Source organism: Squalius cephalus, assembly GCF_949319135.1.
Source record: "Squalius cephalus genome assembly, chromosome: 24".
Taxonomy (NCBI): Eukaryota; Metazoa; Chordata; class Actinopteri; order Cypriniformes; family Leuciscidae; genus Squalius; species Squalius cephalus.
Genome location: NC_137145.1, coordinates 25303562 through 25322456, shown reverse-complemented (window position 1 = coordinate 25322456; position 18895 = coordinate 25303562). Strand labels below are relative to the sequence as shown.

General features: G+C 36.3%; 1 protein-coding gene across 1 annotated transcript in view; it reads left to right on the top strand.

Moving 5' to 3' along the window:
* epha5 (EPH receptor A5) overlaps positions 1-18895 on the top strand; it is an 85580-nt gene that overhangs the window by 46596 nt on the left and 20089 nt on the right. The window contains exons 6-12 of the mRNA XM_079862138.1: positions 6512-6636; positions 9819-9978; positions 11581-11683; positions 15754-15821; positions 17282-17407; positions 17818-18003; positions 18575-18636. Of these exons, the coding sequence (XP_079718264.1) occupies positions 6512-6636; positions 9819-9978; positions 11581-11683; positions 15754-15821; positions 17282-17407; positions 17818-18003; positions 18575-18636 (830 nt within the window). The remainder of the gene's footprint in view (positions 1-6511; positions 6637-9818; positions 9979-11580; positions 11684-15753; positions 15822-17281; positions 17408-17817; positions 18004-18574; positions 18637-18895) is intronic.

Genomic DNA, 18895 nt, shown 5'->3' with positions numbered 1-18895 from the left:
TGCTCGCTAATTTCCAGCATTTTCGAGTGAGCGGGATTTCAAAACAAACTGAATAGTTTGCAGGTGCCAGCGATTAGCGCTTAGCATTGGCATGCCTCTCAAGTGCTTTCCCTGATAAATGTCGACAGACGCATGAGTGGAGACATTTGTGGAGCTCTTTTTTTTTTGCCGAATTATTTTTTGAGCCTTGACTGTTTTCTCATTGACTGCTGAGTACATGAAGTATCATTCTGAAAAGAGTTGTGACACTAAGTATTCTCAAAGCCTCTCAGCAAAGCTCTTCTGGCAAGCGGCTGTGAGCACTTGTGCTTTACTAAACTCGACACATCCGTTTGAGTCTCTGCAGATGGTGACCCGGTCACTAGTAGGGAGTAGCTAACTAAAAGTAGCAACACAGCTAACTTTCAATAGTTTGATAGCCATCTTTAAAATAGTGTCGCTTTCCCTTAACATGCTAATTTCAACTAGTAGCGTCACATTATATTGTGCATACGGCTTTACAGTCAAGCAAGCTAATAATCAGCATCTCATGTACAATGTTAGAAATTCATGTGCATGCTAATTAACTGGTTTGTTTGGCCAGATCATGTAAAGACATTAATTTATAAAAAAAATAAAAAAATAAATCATAATTTTGGTATAGTTAGCTATGTTTTGTTTTTAGCCTGTAGCTACACTTCTAACTACATTGTCAAAAGATTAGCTTGACTTTAGTTTGACTACTTTCAATTATGAGTAGCTTGTATCTGCAAACTTCAGTTTCAAAGTAACTTCGCCAGCTCTGAAGTAATTTAAAGCTATGATTTAACTGCATCTGATAAAAATGTTCTTAATGAGAGAGTGCAAAAAATCCCTCATCCAAACCCTGTATTTACCGAATGCACTATTCGCCTATGTGTGTGTCATGTCATATCCATACACAGTGTAAAGTAGGCTGTAACATGACACTGAAATTGTTTTGTCACAATGAATGAGAAAACTTGACCATGGATCATTTAAAACAGCAGAACTCTATTGGAAAAATGGAACCTTGTTTCCGCCATGGACTAAACTAATAAAATAAAATATAAAATAAAATAAAATAAAATAATTGGGACTTTTTATCTCACAATTCTGACTCTCCCCTTGCAATTATGAGTTTAAACTCAAAACTGTGAGATATAAACTTGTAATTGTGAGAAATAAAGTCAGAATTGTGAGACACAGGGCCAGATTTATACCATTATTTAACACACCAAAAAAAGCATGTTTTAAACCAGACTTTAATTGGTAGATTTGTCATTTGTCATTATGGAAATGATTCGGTTGCGTCTGTGTTTATTTAATTTGACAGTCGTCCGTAGATCACGAGCAGAACTTCACACTCCCATCGACACTTTATTTTTGGAATTGAGTTCTCACGCTAATTTGCCCCATTTAGTAAATCTGGCCCATAAACATGCAATTGCGAGAAAAAATTGCATTTTTTTTTATTCCGTGGCGAAGACAAGCTTCCATAGGAGACTCGCCAGTTCTCACCAAGAAAAAATATTTATTTGATATTTTGTCCCTCAAACTACATTCATCTGCACTAGGAGCAGAGCCGAAACACAACCAAAACAATGTTCTTCCGCAAGAAACATACTGTATATTTTTGGAGCCAAAAGTTACCTAGTCACTTATTTATTCTGACTTTATGACATTAATCATCATCAAATGTTAAGGACAAATTAGCGCTGGACTGTATCTGATAAAAATGAAATAGCCTATTTTGCAAACTGTCTTGCAAACAAGTGCTAAGTGATAGTTTAAGTTTAGTTATGTGTATGTTTATGATTACCAAACAACATCACATATTGATACAGAGTAACAGATGTGTGGCCACTGGTGTCTATATATCTTTTTTTTCCATTACAGCTTTGAAAGTGGCTCTTCCAGTCTGACTTGTATGCATTACTTGTGAGTCTTTTTGAGTTTTAACTGAAGTGTTTAATAATGTATAGACATGTATAATTTAAATGACTGGGTAAAATAAGACATTCTATAATAATCAGAAATGTTTCTCGATCATCAAATCATCATATCAGAATGATTTCTGAAGGATCGTGTGACACTGAAGACTGGAGTAATGATGCTGAAAATTCAGCTTTTTATCACAGGAATAAATTACATTTTACACTACATTCACATAGAAAACAGCAATTTTAAAATGTCATAATATGTTGTAATATTACTGTTTTTACTGTATTTTTGATCAAATACATGGAGCATTTGTGAATGCTTCTTTCAAAAACATTAAATATAAAAAATTACCGACCCCAAACTTGTGAACGTTAGTGCATCATAAATAGTTTTTTTATGGAAATCGAGACGATGTGTTTTTCATTGTCCTAGAATCTGTGCGCTTCTTTCTAGCCAGATGCTATATATAAGGGCAGATATGTTTGGCAAATGCAAGATTGTATTTCGTAGCTAATAGTTCTCAGGCCAGGCCTCTGGCTGCATGGCACAGGAGTCTGTTGGCAGGAGTTATATCTCAGGCCTGGATTTGGCCGACGGGCCGCTCGGCTCTGCCAGGGGTTTTTCATCTTGCTTCTCGGCGGGGCTCCCCAAACAACACTTGTTTACAAACACACGGCCTGTCGAGATCGTGGTGTTGGCATCGATCCGGGGCCGGAGCGGTGGAGATGACCTTTCTTACCCGGATGAAAACCACAGCCCGGCATGCTAACTTCAATCAAATTACATGCAGATATTTGCTTGGAAGATTTCGCCTACGCAAAACCCAATATTGCCTGGAGTGGCTGTGGATCCGCCAGGAAGTGATGCTGTCGGGTTCTTGTTTGACAGCTGCGATTAAGCTAAAGCGGCTCGTCTGTGTGAAGCAAACGACTAAAATAGTTCTCTGCACGAGTTTGGTGTGGAAGTAGTGACATTTCTTGCTGTTTCGTGTTAACGATTCCACGACTGGCACTGATATCGAGCAGCTTCTGAGTTTAAGGATTCTCACACTAGATGAAGGCAACACTTCCCATTTAGAGGCATTAATCCGAGTGCTATCATCACACTTCCTCTGACACGTTTTCCCGGAGAAGGCTGGCGTTTCATCTGTTAATGAACTGAGAGCGGGACCTTTGCACTGGGAGTTGTCAATGGTGACAAGATCTGTTGAGGACTGTATTACTTTTGCGTGCAACTCACTGTTTGGCAAGTGTTCTGAATCTTTGGCCTTTTGGTCATTTTCAAGCTGTGAAATAAACTGTCTGGATTTTCTCACATTTATTAGATGGTCCACAATTTACTCAGCAAAGCATGTTAGATGAAATCTATCACTGAACTAAAAATAGGGCTGTGAAACTTCACACGGAGGAAAGCTGTACTGCTTTTTTTGTGTGTTGGCGACATATAAAGTAGGTCTATGCCCAATCTGCACATTTGTTTTGCATTCCTGTATTGATTCTGGGGAAATATCTGTGGAATTAGATTAAATGGGTTTTACACTCATAGGTAAATGAAAGTGTGTGTATTTATATATAGAAAATAATTATACTCCATACACACACATATATTATGTAAACACAAACTTTTATTTTGGATGCGATTAATCGCGATTAATCGTTTGACAGCCCTAATTTTTATTTCAATTTTAGTTTTAGCTCTTAAAATGTAATATTCAAGCCATTATGACTAATGTGTGTATATCAACCATTGATTTTTACCCGCATTTGGCGGGTCTGCAGGTGCTAATTTCATTTAATAATGTGTGTGTGTGTGTGTGTGTGTGTGTGTGTGTGTGTGTGTGTGTGTGTATTTATATTCTCACTCTCTGTCATACTTCATGACTATTTTGATGGATCCCCTGCTGATGTTTTTGTTCCGTGCCATCACCAATATAGATCAAAATTCCCTGTGCTGACCTTAAGGATTATTGAGAATCAATAACTCAAAGGGCCGAGTCTCCCGCTTGACTGAAAGTCAAACATTTAACAGGCTGCCAGAGCGTTTAAGTGGCCCATCTACCCTCTACAATACCTCTCTTTCCCTGCAGGCCTGCAGATCAGGTTGCCATAGTATACCATTTCAGGCTTTTAAGATAGGAATGATTACAGTTTTGTCTGGGCAAAAAGGATACAGTTACTCTTTGTTTGGGAAAAAGAGGATGGGGGAAACACTTTTCTTTGCTTTCCTATGGTGGGGTTCTATTGAGCTATTGGATCAGCGCTTGAAGGATCGGCCAAAGAACTTAAACACGTTTTATCTCTAGGACACAGTCCGACACTTCTGTTGAGGAATATAAAGCCGGGTTTGATTTCACCGTTCCACATATAGACAGATAGGGGCTTTTTTTCTCATATAAGACACTTCACACACAGTAGAGAGAGAAGGAGAGAGGGGACTTGGAAAATGAACAACTGAATATAAAGTTTTAGATTACTGTAGGTTTTATGTGAATAGTCTACACAGGATGTGGGTTTTACGGTATGATATTTTCGTATTGATCCTACAGTGCAACAATAGAGTAATGAACTAGTAACAGTTTCAAGTCTGGCTCAATATTATATAGTATACAGTGGCCCCAAATATGACATACTTAGGACACTTTAGGCACAGAATAAGACTATTCCAAGTATGTAATACATAATTCATCATTATGTTGTTCCAAACTCTTAAGACTTTCATTCATATTATTTTTAATATTCTCTCACCATTTTTTTCCCATCCATTGAAGTCTACAGAACCAACATGTTCAAGCTTCAAGCTTATTGAGACACATAGCATCTTTGAAACTCCTCTCGGGCATGCGAGTACAGCTCTATCTCTTTGAATGGGGAAACATCAAAATTTTCCAAAACTGTTTGCCAAGCTTACGATTAAATTTCATATTTAAAATCACCAATGGAATCTGACAACAACTGTCTCATAAATTTTGTATATATATACATATATATAAATATATATTTTTAGACTGGATCAAGCTAATGCATATGCACAGTGGAAGCATGCGTCGGACTGACTCTGGAGTAGTAACAATTCTATAAATAGTAATAAGTAAGAGTTATAATTCACTTAACATAAGATATGATATAGATAGATAGATAGATAGATAGATAGATAGATAGATAGATAGATAGATAGATAGATAGATAGATAGATAGATAGATAGATAGATAGATAGATAGATAGATAGATAGATAGATAGATAGACTCTTGTTTTAATGTTATTTTCATTCTGTTGTTTCTGTGTTCACAGTTCCTGTGTTTAGTTCCTGTTTCCTCAGTTCCCTAGGTTATTAAATAGTCACTTGTTTGTTACTATGGTTACTTATTTAGTCCACCTGTGTCTTGTTTAGTTCTAAGAAAAGTTTATATATAGAACGTAAAGAGTTCTATCATATGTAAAACTTCTTAGTGGTTCCCATCATGGGATCATTTTCTGGATTTAGTTGTTATTAATGTTTTGATAACTAAAATAAACTAAACTAACTTTTGAACTAAATAGTTAGTAAACAACATACTTTATCTCTAGAAAAAATTAAACACCTATTATACATGAAAGTATCATGCAATCATTTAAGACGTTTCTCTTTATATAGAACTTTTCTGGGATAAAGGGTTCTTTAAAATGGTGTCAAGAACCCATATAGAACCCACCAAACTTTTTTTCTAATATATATATCCCTGTGGTTCTCTTTAGTTTGTCAATTATTAGCAAACTGAAGAGAACTGTTGGTTATCTTCCTCTTGAAGGATCATCTTCTTGTTCTGTGTAATAAAGCATTGCTGAACTTAGATTCCTCGACTCCACTCTTCCCCATCCTGCACCATGAAAACGTATAGCCATTTCGTACCATGCATTATAGTGATTTTAAGATACAAAAAATGAATCATAATATCTGTTTAATACTTGATTTAGAAATTTCTACCCAACATTTAAAAGCCACTCTTCCCACTTACAGTTTGAACTCCATTTGAACTGTAAAACTATAATGTAACACTGAATATTTAACAGTGTTATTGTGAGTAGTATCAGACAAACTGTTTTATAGACAAATGATATAAACTATACAATAGTTTAATTCGTGTTCAGAGTGATGGAAGGAGGTAAATCAGGACAGATTTCCTCATGCATTATTTTGTCCGCAATAATTAGGTTAGACTAAAATGAAAGTACGTCATTGCCTGAATCCACTTTCAAAGCGATTTCTCAAAGCAATCATCTAGTTAAGAAGAAAGACATTCTCTCTGATAGTCTCTATCACTGAAGTTTAGAATATTTCACACTTCTGAATTGCTTTTTGCTCTGAACAGTATGAATCACATTAAAGTAATTAGCACAATGTGATCTCTTCATTTAATTAGAATTGCTAAGGGGATGGACTTATCAAAAATAACTCTCAAACATATAGACTTAGAAACTTTCAAATGACAATTACAGCACATTGCATCAGGACTTCACTGCATCACGCAAGAAAATACATTTTCTGCCTGATTTGATGAAAAATGTTGAAGTGAGATGTAACTTTGTTCCCAGCTCCGTCTCCTATAACCGTGGTGAAGAAAGGCAAGACAGCGAAGAATAGCATCTCAGTGTCCTGGCAAGAACCCGACCGACCCAACGGCATCATACTGGAGTACGAGATCAAGTATTTCGAGAAGGTAAATATTGCATGGTGTAAAGATCACATTTTACCTTAAAACAAAGTATTATAGAATATAAAAAACAACATTATAAAAAAACAAAATATTATATAATATAAAAAAGAAAAAAATATGAAATGTCTTAGGAAATTTTCTAAACTTTTAATTTTTTTAATAAAACCTGATGATCATGATTTACAGCTTGGTTTGAGAATGTTTTAAAGTACATCAGTGGCCCAGAAATATGACCTTGAGTTTGTATGGTCAAATAACACAAATTTGCTTACATTTGATTATTGACCTAGAAAAAGTGAAGACTATTCCTTCTTCATTTTGTTTTGTGTTCACCTATGTTCTAACTAGGGTAATTCATTCCTTTTAATTTATTACATGATGTGCTGATTAATTAATCGAATTAAACGCAAATTAACCGCACATACATTTTGGCTGAAAAATTACCCCACAAAAGATCATCTGAAGTCATTATTGTGTTAGATAAAAAGAAAAAGAAAAAGTAGCTGTAGAAAAAAAGAAAAAAAAATCAACAGAATGTATTCCACATACAATTTTAAAACTACAATATGGCCTTTTTTTTTCTTTTTTTTTTTATAATTTAATTTATATATATATATATATATATATATATATATATATATATATATATATATATATATGTACCTTTGAGGGACTAATATGTACTCTTTAGGTACAAAAGTGTACCTTTTGAAAAGGTACCACCACAGCGACAGCTTTTGTACCTTTTTTTTCTGAGAGTGTAACATGTCTTTATCTTAATGATGCATTCTTTATAACGCCTTGCATACAACATTCTTCATTCGTTCAAGCAGACATATTTAGTTGTATAAATTAAATATAGATCAACCCTTATTAAAGCTATTAAAGTTATTCAATCAAGAACAGTGAGTGATTTTCTCTTTTTCGTTTGTTGTTTGATTAGCATTAAAGGTAGGGTAGGTAGGAATTGTCTAAAAAACTTCTTTTCCAAATTTGTTTAAACTTTATTTATATATCAATACATAATTAAAATGTAAGTACTCTGAAAAAGAAAGTATAAAAATCGAGAGTCTGTAGACCTCTCACGACTGTTTTAAAGACAGCTCATTATTTCCATTCACTCCACCCCCTCCATTCTGGGCTCCTTCCAAAGCCACGCCCCCAAAACACATGAACGCGCGACTCCGACCGCTGAGCTGGAGGACGCATTATTTACCTGAGACGAGTGGAGAGGAAGGAGCACCGTGCATGTAGTGACATCATGTCAGAATCACATGTAATAAACAAATCTAACTTTATCATTATGAATATAAACAAATAAGATGTATTTTAGTACTCACTATCAAGCTAGCATATCGATATTGGTAAAGTTTAAAATATATATTTTTTGATTCGCTAACGAGCTAGTTATATCTATAAGGCAAAGCTAAAAACAGGTTGCATTGATACACGTTTTTCCATTACCATCAGTTACACTGTGATGAAGGTGAATTTCGTGTAAGATTCATAACATATATGGTGTTCTGCATGTAAGAGTTTCCATGATGAAAGCATTGTTGACTCTGATGAGGACTACACTCCAGAGACAAGTACCGCATCGTCAGCTCGAGGATAGGTCCGGGGTCGAGGGCGAAGCAGAGGAGGTCGTGCAAGAGGCCGTGCAACTAGGGTCCGAGGAAGTAGAGGCCGAGGACGGGGTGGTCGAAGTGCAGGGCAAGGAGCACTTCTTGGACATGAGGACCTGCGTCGAGTTTTGCATCTCCTATTCCTAGGTTCCGTGCCTCCTGAATTCCTCAAATCAAACGGCCGGTTGCGCGCAAGTGGGCAGATCCTTTAGCTAAAGGGTGGTTGCCATGGTTGCGAGAGAGAGTGACAGTCGCCTAAGCCAAATCCTTTGTTTCGTCCCGAATGGAAATAATGAGCTGTGTTTAATGCAGATTAAACGGTCTAGAGTCACTCGATTTTTATACTCTTTTTTTCAGAGTACTTACATTTTAATTATGTATTGATATATATAGAAATTTTAAACAAATTTGGTAAAAAGTTTTTTATAAAATTCCTACCTACCCTACCTTTAATGACGGACAGTATCAGGTTTATTAGGCTGCTGTCACTTTAAAGGCAATTGCACGGACCCAATATACTGATACACCTCAGATATTCTCCCAATTGTTTACGTTCAAACATAACCAACTGGGTTTACGTGAATACTCACACATTTTGACTTAATTTTGTGTGTGTTTGTCCGTTCAAGTTTGGAAAGAATAGAGCTCAATCAGTACTGTCTGAGTGCACAGAAAACTGATTTTTCTTCGGATTTATCCATGTGTCTGCTCTTCTCTTACTCCCTAACTTTTACATTTTTTAATGTTTAATGAGACATGAAACCAGTGTATGCCAACTTATGTCCCGCTGGGTAGATCAGCACATTACAATTCAAACGTGCGCATCTACCATGACATCAGTTCTAACGGGCTCTCTTCCCACATCATCCCTCCCTAATATTTCCGTCTAGCTTGTATTGGTTGACGAAAATTTATATAGATTTTTGTCATAGTTTTTGTCACTCAAAATTGTTTTTTATTTAGTTATCGTCTCATTTTCGTGGGAAAATGATGGCGAAAATGAGCTGTGATTGCATGGAAAAGAAGGACCAGTATATCAGCCATACGCCTGTACAACAACACGAGGTTGAGTGAACGATGACAGAATTATTCCTCTAATGAAGTGACGTTACCAGCGGTTGTTGTTGAGCGTCTCACCAGACCTCCCCGCTGGCGACAACCCTCACAAAGCCTGAAACTAAATCCCCTCTCCGATCGCCATCTCTGATTGCTCCTCACCTTGCAGCATTTTCCCGGCTGCTTTGTTGAGCCATTTAAAGACAGAAAACGTCTGAAAACGAGCCCTAGCTCCTCATGACCTCAGTGTTTTGGACCGTTCTGTGAAACCCTGATACGATGCACTTAGAAAAAGAAAAAGCTATGACGCCCCACACCCGGTCATATGAAAGCTAATGGACGGAGCACTTAACACAGGGCTTTAAAACAAAGCCAATGAAGACCATGAAAGCGATCCTCTCTACTGGCCCTAACACACACACTTTGCCATTCTCTCATGGGATGCAAGGCCTTTATCCCACTCTGACCGTTTTTGTCTTCTCTTGTCTTCTGGTGGCTCTATAGGATCAGGAAACAAGCTACACTATCATAAAGTCAAAGGAGACGGATGTTCTGGTGGACGGCCTTAAACCTTCCTCAGCATACATCTTTCAAATCAGAGCACGCACCTCTGCAGGCTACGGAGGCTTTAGTCGGCGCTTCGAGTTTGAAACAAGCCCTTACTGTAAGTGAAAACAGGATTTTGTTTTATTTATTTTTTGATGAGCCACATTCAAAGTCATTGTAAAATAACAATATATGCACTGTAAAAGGGAATATGTTGAGAAAACTTAAAAGTTCAAGCCAAATTTATGCATTCAGCTTTCTAGGTTCTCTCAACTATTTTCTTATTATGTACCACTAATTTGTTTTGTCAATTTGAATTTGTTTGTTCACTAAATGTGAAGTGCATCATTTAGCTGATTTGCTGTCGTAGATAGCAATTACATATTTTCCAGTTTACAACCCCTTTAGAGTCATGCATGCTAAGAAATATTGAATTATCTAGTTCTATCATGAAACTCTAGATGGCGCAGGCTGATAGGTATAACTATTTTGGTAGCGATCATGTCATTATCTACATAGCACAGCTGATTGGTTGTTGCATCTGTGGCCAATGAGCTGCGTCATAGCACTCAAACAAATACCGTAGTGTTGCTGTTAGTTTGCACCACGCTTTCAGAAGCCCTCCCCCTTCCCCAGCTCCACCTGTATAGATCTGCTACAGGGGGCTATTCATGTATGTTACATTATGCAGCAGAAGCAGAATGCCTTACATGCTCACAGCAATGTCTGTGAATGTATTGGTAGAAGCAAGTATCGGTACTTGATCTGTAGCAGCAGCAGCGTAGCAGATCTATTCCCTCAAGACCAAATACATTAACATTGCCCTATCCATTACCATACCAATCTCTATTACCATACCAACCTCACGAGAGTTGTCATGACAGAGCAATAATCATATCAAAAGACATAGCTTTTGGCCACTTCCATATAATCATGTTCCTAATTGAAATCTGTTGTTACCTCAATGTATTTATTGGCTAAATAAATCATTTTGCATTTATGAACAAATTCAAATTTTTAAAACAAATTAGTGAAATTAGTGACAAGCCCCTATATCAAAACTTTTGCGTTCCCCCAAGAAACTTTGCATTCGCTCGCAAAGAACTCAAAAGGTTGAGAAGGGAAATGTTTCTCAGGGAACAAGAGAATGAAAAAGCATTGGCATTGACATGTCATTTTTTTCTCCCATCTCATATTTTTTTCCCCCCTTCAACATGTTCCTTTAGGGGCTCTGTATATACAGTATGCTCTTAACATCACAACACAACAAATAACTACTGTGTCAAAACAGCAACAAAAGTGAGCAAACAGTAAAACAATTACCTTATAACAGTAACCACATACTTTATTCATGCTGTAATGCTTGCTGGGAACTCACAAACTCTTAACATTTGAGTAGTATTGTTCAATTTGAAATTCTTTGTTTGACTAGTTGGGACAACATTTTGGAGGAATTATGTTGGTCCAACATAGGTTTTTATGTAGTTTCAAGTAGTTCATATTTCCTAGTATTTGTGACTCAAAAGATACCATAAGCTGGAAAAAGGTTTTTTTTTTTTTTTTTTTTTTTTTTGCAAATCTTTGACATATAGTGTTGGGGCATGTGTAATTATTGATGTTGCCAGCAATTATCTATACATTTAATAAAAACAAAAACAAGCTATGATGTTTCTGACGGGCTCTCGACCTGCTCTGGTTTCTCTTCTCTCTGCCCCAGCAGTGGCGGCCTCGACTGACCAGGGTCAGGTGCCCATCATCGCTGTAGCTGTTACTGTGGGCATCATCCTCATCGCATTGGTCACAGGTTTCCTGATGAGTGGCAGGTAAGAACCCACCATAACAAAACATCGATTTTCGGATGGGAATGTTGTTCCAGGATCAACAAAATATGTTGATCCAGGAACGTCTTACTCTGCAAATTCACAGTTACCTTTATTTGAAGGATAGCATAATCCAAAGCAAAACATTTGACAATTTATGTTTGCTTTAAACTATGTGATATGGTTTGTTTTAAATGATAACAAGTAGGCTTCAAAAACTAATTGATAATAAAAAATAATCAACAGTGATCATCGATTAATCACATCAAGTTCATAAGCTGGTATTTCACACTGTACATTCCTAAACCCTGGGAAAATGATCTTATTTGCATATTTGCTGTGTCAGTCATTGATTGGAAGAATGCAGCATGTGACCTGTTTACATTACTGCTCTAGCATTAAATGTGCATTTTGTTGGACATTAAATGTATATTTAAAATAAGACATATAACGCAAGTAATTATTTTTATTTTTATTTATTTTTCTGGAGGGCAACATTGGGCATAGATTTTTTGTTCAAAATAAAATATTAAAAATTAAATATGATTTTTTTTTTTTTTTAAATACATTTTCTCAATTAATCGATAAATTGTTTACCTAATCGACTACCTAGCCGAGGACAGTGGCTGAGAATGGGGCTCTTGGCCTCGCTCGTTAAAATATCACTTCATATATATGAAGAGTTCCGATGCAAAAGCCTCTAAGTGCCATCTGAAATTTTCATCTAGAATGATCATTTTTATCAAGCTCGTATATTTAAGTTCAGTAATTTCACTTAAATGACAATAAATAGGTCATTTGCATTGCCATTTAAGTAAAATTACTGAATTTAAATATACAAGCTTGATAAAAATGATCATTCTAGAAGAAAATTTCAGATGGCACTGAGAGGCTTTTGCATCTGAACTCCTCATATATATATATATATAAATGATATGTATATGTATATGTACATGCATATGTAAATGTAATTTATATAATTATAATATAAATTGATTTAGCTGTCATGTATTAAGCTAGTCAAAGAGCTCACACAGGGAATTATCTACATCTCTGATTAGTCATAGTTCTATAGTGGGAAAAATACTGCATGAAATATGTGCCTCCCGCTTCTTAGTGTAAACAGCGGTGGGAGATTTGTTTTCACGATCACAAAACACAATGGCAGAGCATGACGAGGAGCCAACAACAATATCCTGTTCCATACACGCTGTCCTGTTCTGCATTTCAGGCACAACATTTTAAAATGAGTCCGTAATGCATGCTATTGTCCTCCCTGGCTAGAGGAAGCAAACTGAGACACGTTCTGTCTATAATAAGCAGCACACAATTTTCCAGAATTACACTGGAAGTGCATTAGGTGTAGATATAAATATGTGCTCATCTTTTATTTGCTCTTATGAGATGTTATGTTTATTCAAAATAAAAATTAAATATTGAGTTAAGTTTTTTAAGTGCACTGCAAGTGCACATTCGGTACCATTAAGCACAGTTCTTTTTTTGATAAGAGTTTTTGAATGTTTGCAGATTAAACATTACTGGCATTACTTCTAGGCAGGGCTAACTATAGCCAATGATAACCTCAGAGAGTGTGTTCTATGCCCTTACACTTTTCACTATATACTCAACCATCTAGTGTGTGAATTTTACAAGGTATTTTGTCATCCAGTATCAGTGTCTCACAGCCCCTTCCTCCTCCAGTACGTAATTTAAGCTGCAACATTTGAGTGCATTAAGTCTCCAACATTCCACACATTTTTTTTTCTTTTTTTTTTTTTCTGGTAAATTAATTGCATTGAAAAAAATGTTGGGGGGGAATTTTCACTCATGCTATTTATTCTATGGAATGCCATAGAACAGTGCACACAGTCATGCACGTTAAGTCTGTCCTCGCACTTTACCCTTGACCCGAGCTGCAACCTTTAATTTGATGGTGTCAAGACCTCACTGAGATTGACGACTGGCACGAGAGGAAGACCTCAGAATCAGACATCAGCCGGTGGAATTTCTTACAAGCCTCAAGATTGCCACTTGAAGGGAAGTTGGAATTGTTTAAGCAAGGGTTAGGGTGTCTCTCAAGGGTGTAACGGTTTCAAGCAATTACTCTTAAAGTGTGTATCAGTGTATCATGTGGGCCACAGCCTTGACACTTGCATCACCTTTCATGTCACAGATGGTTTTGAAGCACGCTCTCCTGCAGGAAGCAATCAGGGTTGTTAATAGCCTTCTTGGCCTTACTAGGTCAAGACTTATTCATGAATGAGCTGCAAGGGCACCATCAGAAGGCAATTACAGCAGGCTGTCTGGAGAACAAGCTCTTACCGGACAGGGCTGTTAGTATAGCTGTCAGAGAACTGCAGTGATTTGAAGGTGATGGTGCAAAAATTCGGGGTTGAGTCGAGGACAGTGGCTGAGAATGGGACGCTTGGCCTCGCTTGTTAAAATATCACTTCATAATGGGATTTTTTCACATACAGACAAATATAAATAAATAAATATATACATATATATAGCTTATACTATTCAGAAGGGTAGTCTTTTTTACAGTCAGGATTTTGGTTTTGTAACTTAATGGGCCTTATTTTAACGATCTAAGCGCACGGCGCAAGCGCACTTTGTCCGAATCCACTTTTGCTAGTTTAACGACGGGAAAATTGGTCGGTGCTCCCGGCGCATGGTCTAAAAGGGTTGTCCTTATTCTCTTAATGAGTAATGGGTGTGTTTTGGGCATAACATGTTATAAACCAATCAGAGTCTCATCTCCCATATCCTTTAAAAGCAAGCAGACCATCTACGGGACAAAGTGTACAGGCGTCGTGGACCCGCCTATAGGCACTTATTACTAACTCACTCTTTAAATAACAAAAAAATAAAAAATAGTGCCATTGACTTTAGACTTTTAGAGTTCCAATCAAATCCAGCAGAAGAAAGTGGAGCGAAGAAAGTGAAGCGCAGGAAGAGGCGGGGCTTCAGGGTTGACACACTGGTCAGACAAACTCATCAGCTCTGCACACTAGTGTGTGAAGTGTGAGTACCTCCCCTGGGGCTGGAGCCATACAGACCCATCCCACGGGACTACACACACTCACACATGGAGAGTTGTCTACACTATACTCCTAAACAGAGCAGGATCTGCCTGAAAGGGAAATTTCTTTAAAAAAAAAAAAACGGTACATGGTGAAAAATGGTATGTCCTACACCATGGATATGCTCTTATTAAAATACTAGTGTGCTGCATAATATATAGTGCATGCTGCCAATAGTTACAGCTACATATTGCCATTTGCAATATGCATATATACTAAATTTGCCAAGTACACAATCACAGCACTGTGTGACATTCTGTTCCTGCAATGCTCTTTACGGCTTTGTTCTTTATTGCTGCATTGTGCATACTGTTTCCTTTGGCAGCATGCAGTATATATTATATAGTATGAATCTGTGTACTGCAGAAAACTCCCATACTGTGGAAAACTGTAAAAAATACTGTAGTATCCAATTTGGAACGTAACCTAGAATCATTATAAATCTTTTTTTTTTTTATAATAATTAAAACTGTCATTAAATTGGTAATCATAATTACATGATTTGTACATTTTTAATGCAGTTATATATATAACAAATATGAATAGAAGATAATATACAGTGATAACGTACAAATAATTTTTACCCTATTGTCTGTATCTCAGTTCAGAAGTGGATAATGCCTTGTTTATTCTAGTTGGTTGTGGCTGGATGTTCACACACACACACACACACACAAACACACACACACACACACACACACACACAAACACTGACTGCTGGCAGATAAAACAGTGATGCATTGGGTTCACTTAAGACTGCTGTCATATTGCATGCGTGCATGTTTGGATAGTCCTCTCTAGAGTATTCTTGTGCTGAAAGCAGATAAAGCCATTGCCAGCCATTATCCACTCTGTTTACTACCCCTCCTTTATTAGGCGATTCAATTAGTGGCATTGCATCTAAAAATGAGGGAAAATGAGTGGAGGGGGATGTTTTTTTTTAGAGAAATGTTGTATAAAGAATAACGCAGGTCTTGTTTTTCACAGACGTTGTGGCTACAGCAAAGCCAAGCAGGATCCAGATGAGGAGAAGATGCACTTTCACAACGGTCACAGTAAGTGTAACAGAAAGGGACAGACAGACACATTTGGGTTCACCCAGAGTTCAGTGGGCGAGTCTCATCCTCTCATAAGCTCCAGTCGTGAGGGCAAACATGACGTCAAGGCATTCGGCATGAGTGAGTTTTGTTTTAACAGCACTTTTGAAGCCCTCGGGTTGTTTGTATTGCTATTATATTATGTATTTATATTAAATCAAGGGATTTTCTCTCTGAGGGATTTATATATATATATATATATATATATATATATATATATTAACCAATTATATTATTGGTTTTGTTGTTAGTAATAAATATATTATTATTAATTACAAAGTTGTTAACAACTTTTAAAATGTTTGGTAATACTACTACTGCTATTAATAATAATGATAATAATTATAAGCATAACAAATAACATTATTATTGGTATGTTGTTAGCAATAAATATATTATTATTAATTAAAAAACAAAGTTATTAACAACCATAACAATTTTTGGTACTACTACTTCTACTACTACTACTACTACTACTACTACTACTACTAATAATAATAATAATAATAATAATAATAATAATAGTAATAGTTGTGTTAATAAAAACACATTATTATCATTAATATAAATTATTATTGTTAATCATATTAGCATTATTAATATATCAAAATTACAACAAAATACACAAATACAACAACATCATCGACAACAACCCTAATCATAATTAAAATGAAAACAAAATAATAGTATTATTGTTTTTGTTTTTAATAAGTTATTAACACCTACAACATTTTTTGCTAATAATAATAGTTTTGTTAATACTAAATTATTATCATTATCATTAATATTATTTTTTTGTTTGTTAATATTATTAGTATTAGATAAAAAATTGCTACAACAAAATACAACAACAACAATACAAATAATATTCATAATTAAAACAAATTAATATTATAATTGTTTTATTGTTAATAATGTATTATTAATTACAAAGTTATTAACGTCTACATCATCTTTATCATATTAAAAATAATAATAATATAATTAGTAGTAATATTCGCTGGCAATAGAAGGATGATCAAAAAAATCCCATACGCTTACATTATTTGCTGTTTATTATCATTACAGTTACTTGGACACCCATCCGTAATCTGAAAACCTCATCGTCCCATGAGGCTACAACCACACTAACCTAACACGTACCCACGTATGATACAGTGGCACATTTAAGTGTGGCATATTTTGGCTTATTCTTATTATGTAGTCCTAGAGCAATCCATCAATATGTTGTGCTTTGCGCAGCAGGGAAGAACAAACACGGTCTCCAGAGATGAAACCTCAAACAACATCTCCCCATCGTTCCTGCATGCATCTTCTTCCGTGATATCACATAACCCAACCCAAGAGCTGTGAAGTGCCAGGAATCAACATTTCATCCTCTTTTTCTCTGTTTCTTGTCCTCTCTCGCTTCATCACAGTCAAATTCCCAGCGGTCCGCACATATATCGATCCCCACACCTACGAAGATCCCAACCAGGCTGTCCACGAGTTCGCCAAGGAGATTGATGTCTCCTGTATCACCATCGAGAGGGTTATTGGAGCTGGTGAGTGAGTTATGTGCAAGTCAAACAAAACAAAATTCAAATTATGGGAAATACTCACCGCCTAAAAGAAAAATCTGAGATGGTTTGGAGCCCCAAATTCCAATTTGGTTTTCAAAACTCATCTTTACTACTGACTGTTCATAGCATTTTGTGTGTGATGAAATCTGTTCAGATCTTTTCCCAGTAAAAATCCTTGAAACAAGAGGCTTGGGCTAAACATTTTGTATAAAATCTTGCTCTGGAAGTGTCACACTGCCAGACTTTATTCGTTCAGTAGGAAGCAAGTTCATACCTCAGTAGTTTTGCACTTTGTCGCTTCACGAGGGAAATCTGCCCGAGCACAATGAGGCGTTTCATTGTCTGGCTCTTTCGTGCGGCGGTTCATTGATGGCTCTGCCTTCCGGTTGCAGGAGAGTTCGGTGAGGTGTGCAGTGGTTTGCTTCGGCATCCAGGGAAGAGAGAGATCTCAGTGGCCATTAAAACTCTGAAAGCCGGTTACACCGAAAAGCAGAGGCGGGACTTCCTGGGAGAGGCCAGCATCATGGGCCAGTTCGACCATCCCAACATCATACACCTGAAGGGGGTGGTCACCAAGAGTGAGTCTTTTGAATGTGATTATTACTGAAAATTACTGCATGTTATCTTTATTTCAGTATTATGATCGGTTCAATGTTGTAAACATTATTTTGCTTAAGATCAGCTCAGTACTTTCACCGTATGAATCATTATTATTCATTACATCTAGTGGTGCCAATAGCAAATTATATTGCCAAGGGTGAAGACCCCTCTTGTAATCGTCAGTGTTCTTATTATTATTATTCCGCCATGGAAGTCTATGGCCGCACATAGAACCATATGGTAAAAAGTTGTGAAATTTGGCACGCAAATAGAGGATAGTCTGAACACTAACCACAGCAAATTTGTAGTCTTTATCTCAAACGTTCTAGCACAAAACAACAGCATAAAGTTGCACTCGTGTTTATGCTAATATCTTTTTAACCCTATAAGGGCTAGAAACTTCCACAGCCTGACTGTGTAACAAGTGCTGAAAACCTGGTTTAATGTTTTATCTTTTTTTTTGTTTGTTTGTTTTTTGGCTATAACTTAATGTGTCACATAATAATAACATAGCAATTCCCTGAAATGAGTGTTATTCATTTCCACAAGGTAAACCGGTGATGATAATAACAGAATATATGGAGAATGGATCCCTTGACACCTTTTTGAAGGTACAGTTTCTGCTTTTTGGAAGTACAGTAAATAAAGACACTACTATGACATTCGTCAACAAACATCATTCTATGAAATTTATGGAAATGTCATGAAAAACTTACACTTAAAATGCCAGTGATGTGTAATTACACAGAGACAGTATATTATTTCAGGTTACACTTTATTTGGTAACACTTAATTTTTACAGTGTCCTTGTTACATATGTTACATGTACTTACCATAGTAATAACAGTAAATTATGCATAATTACATGCA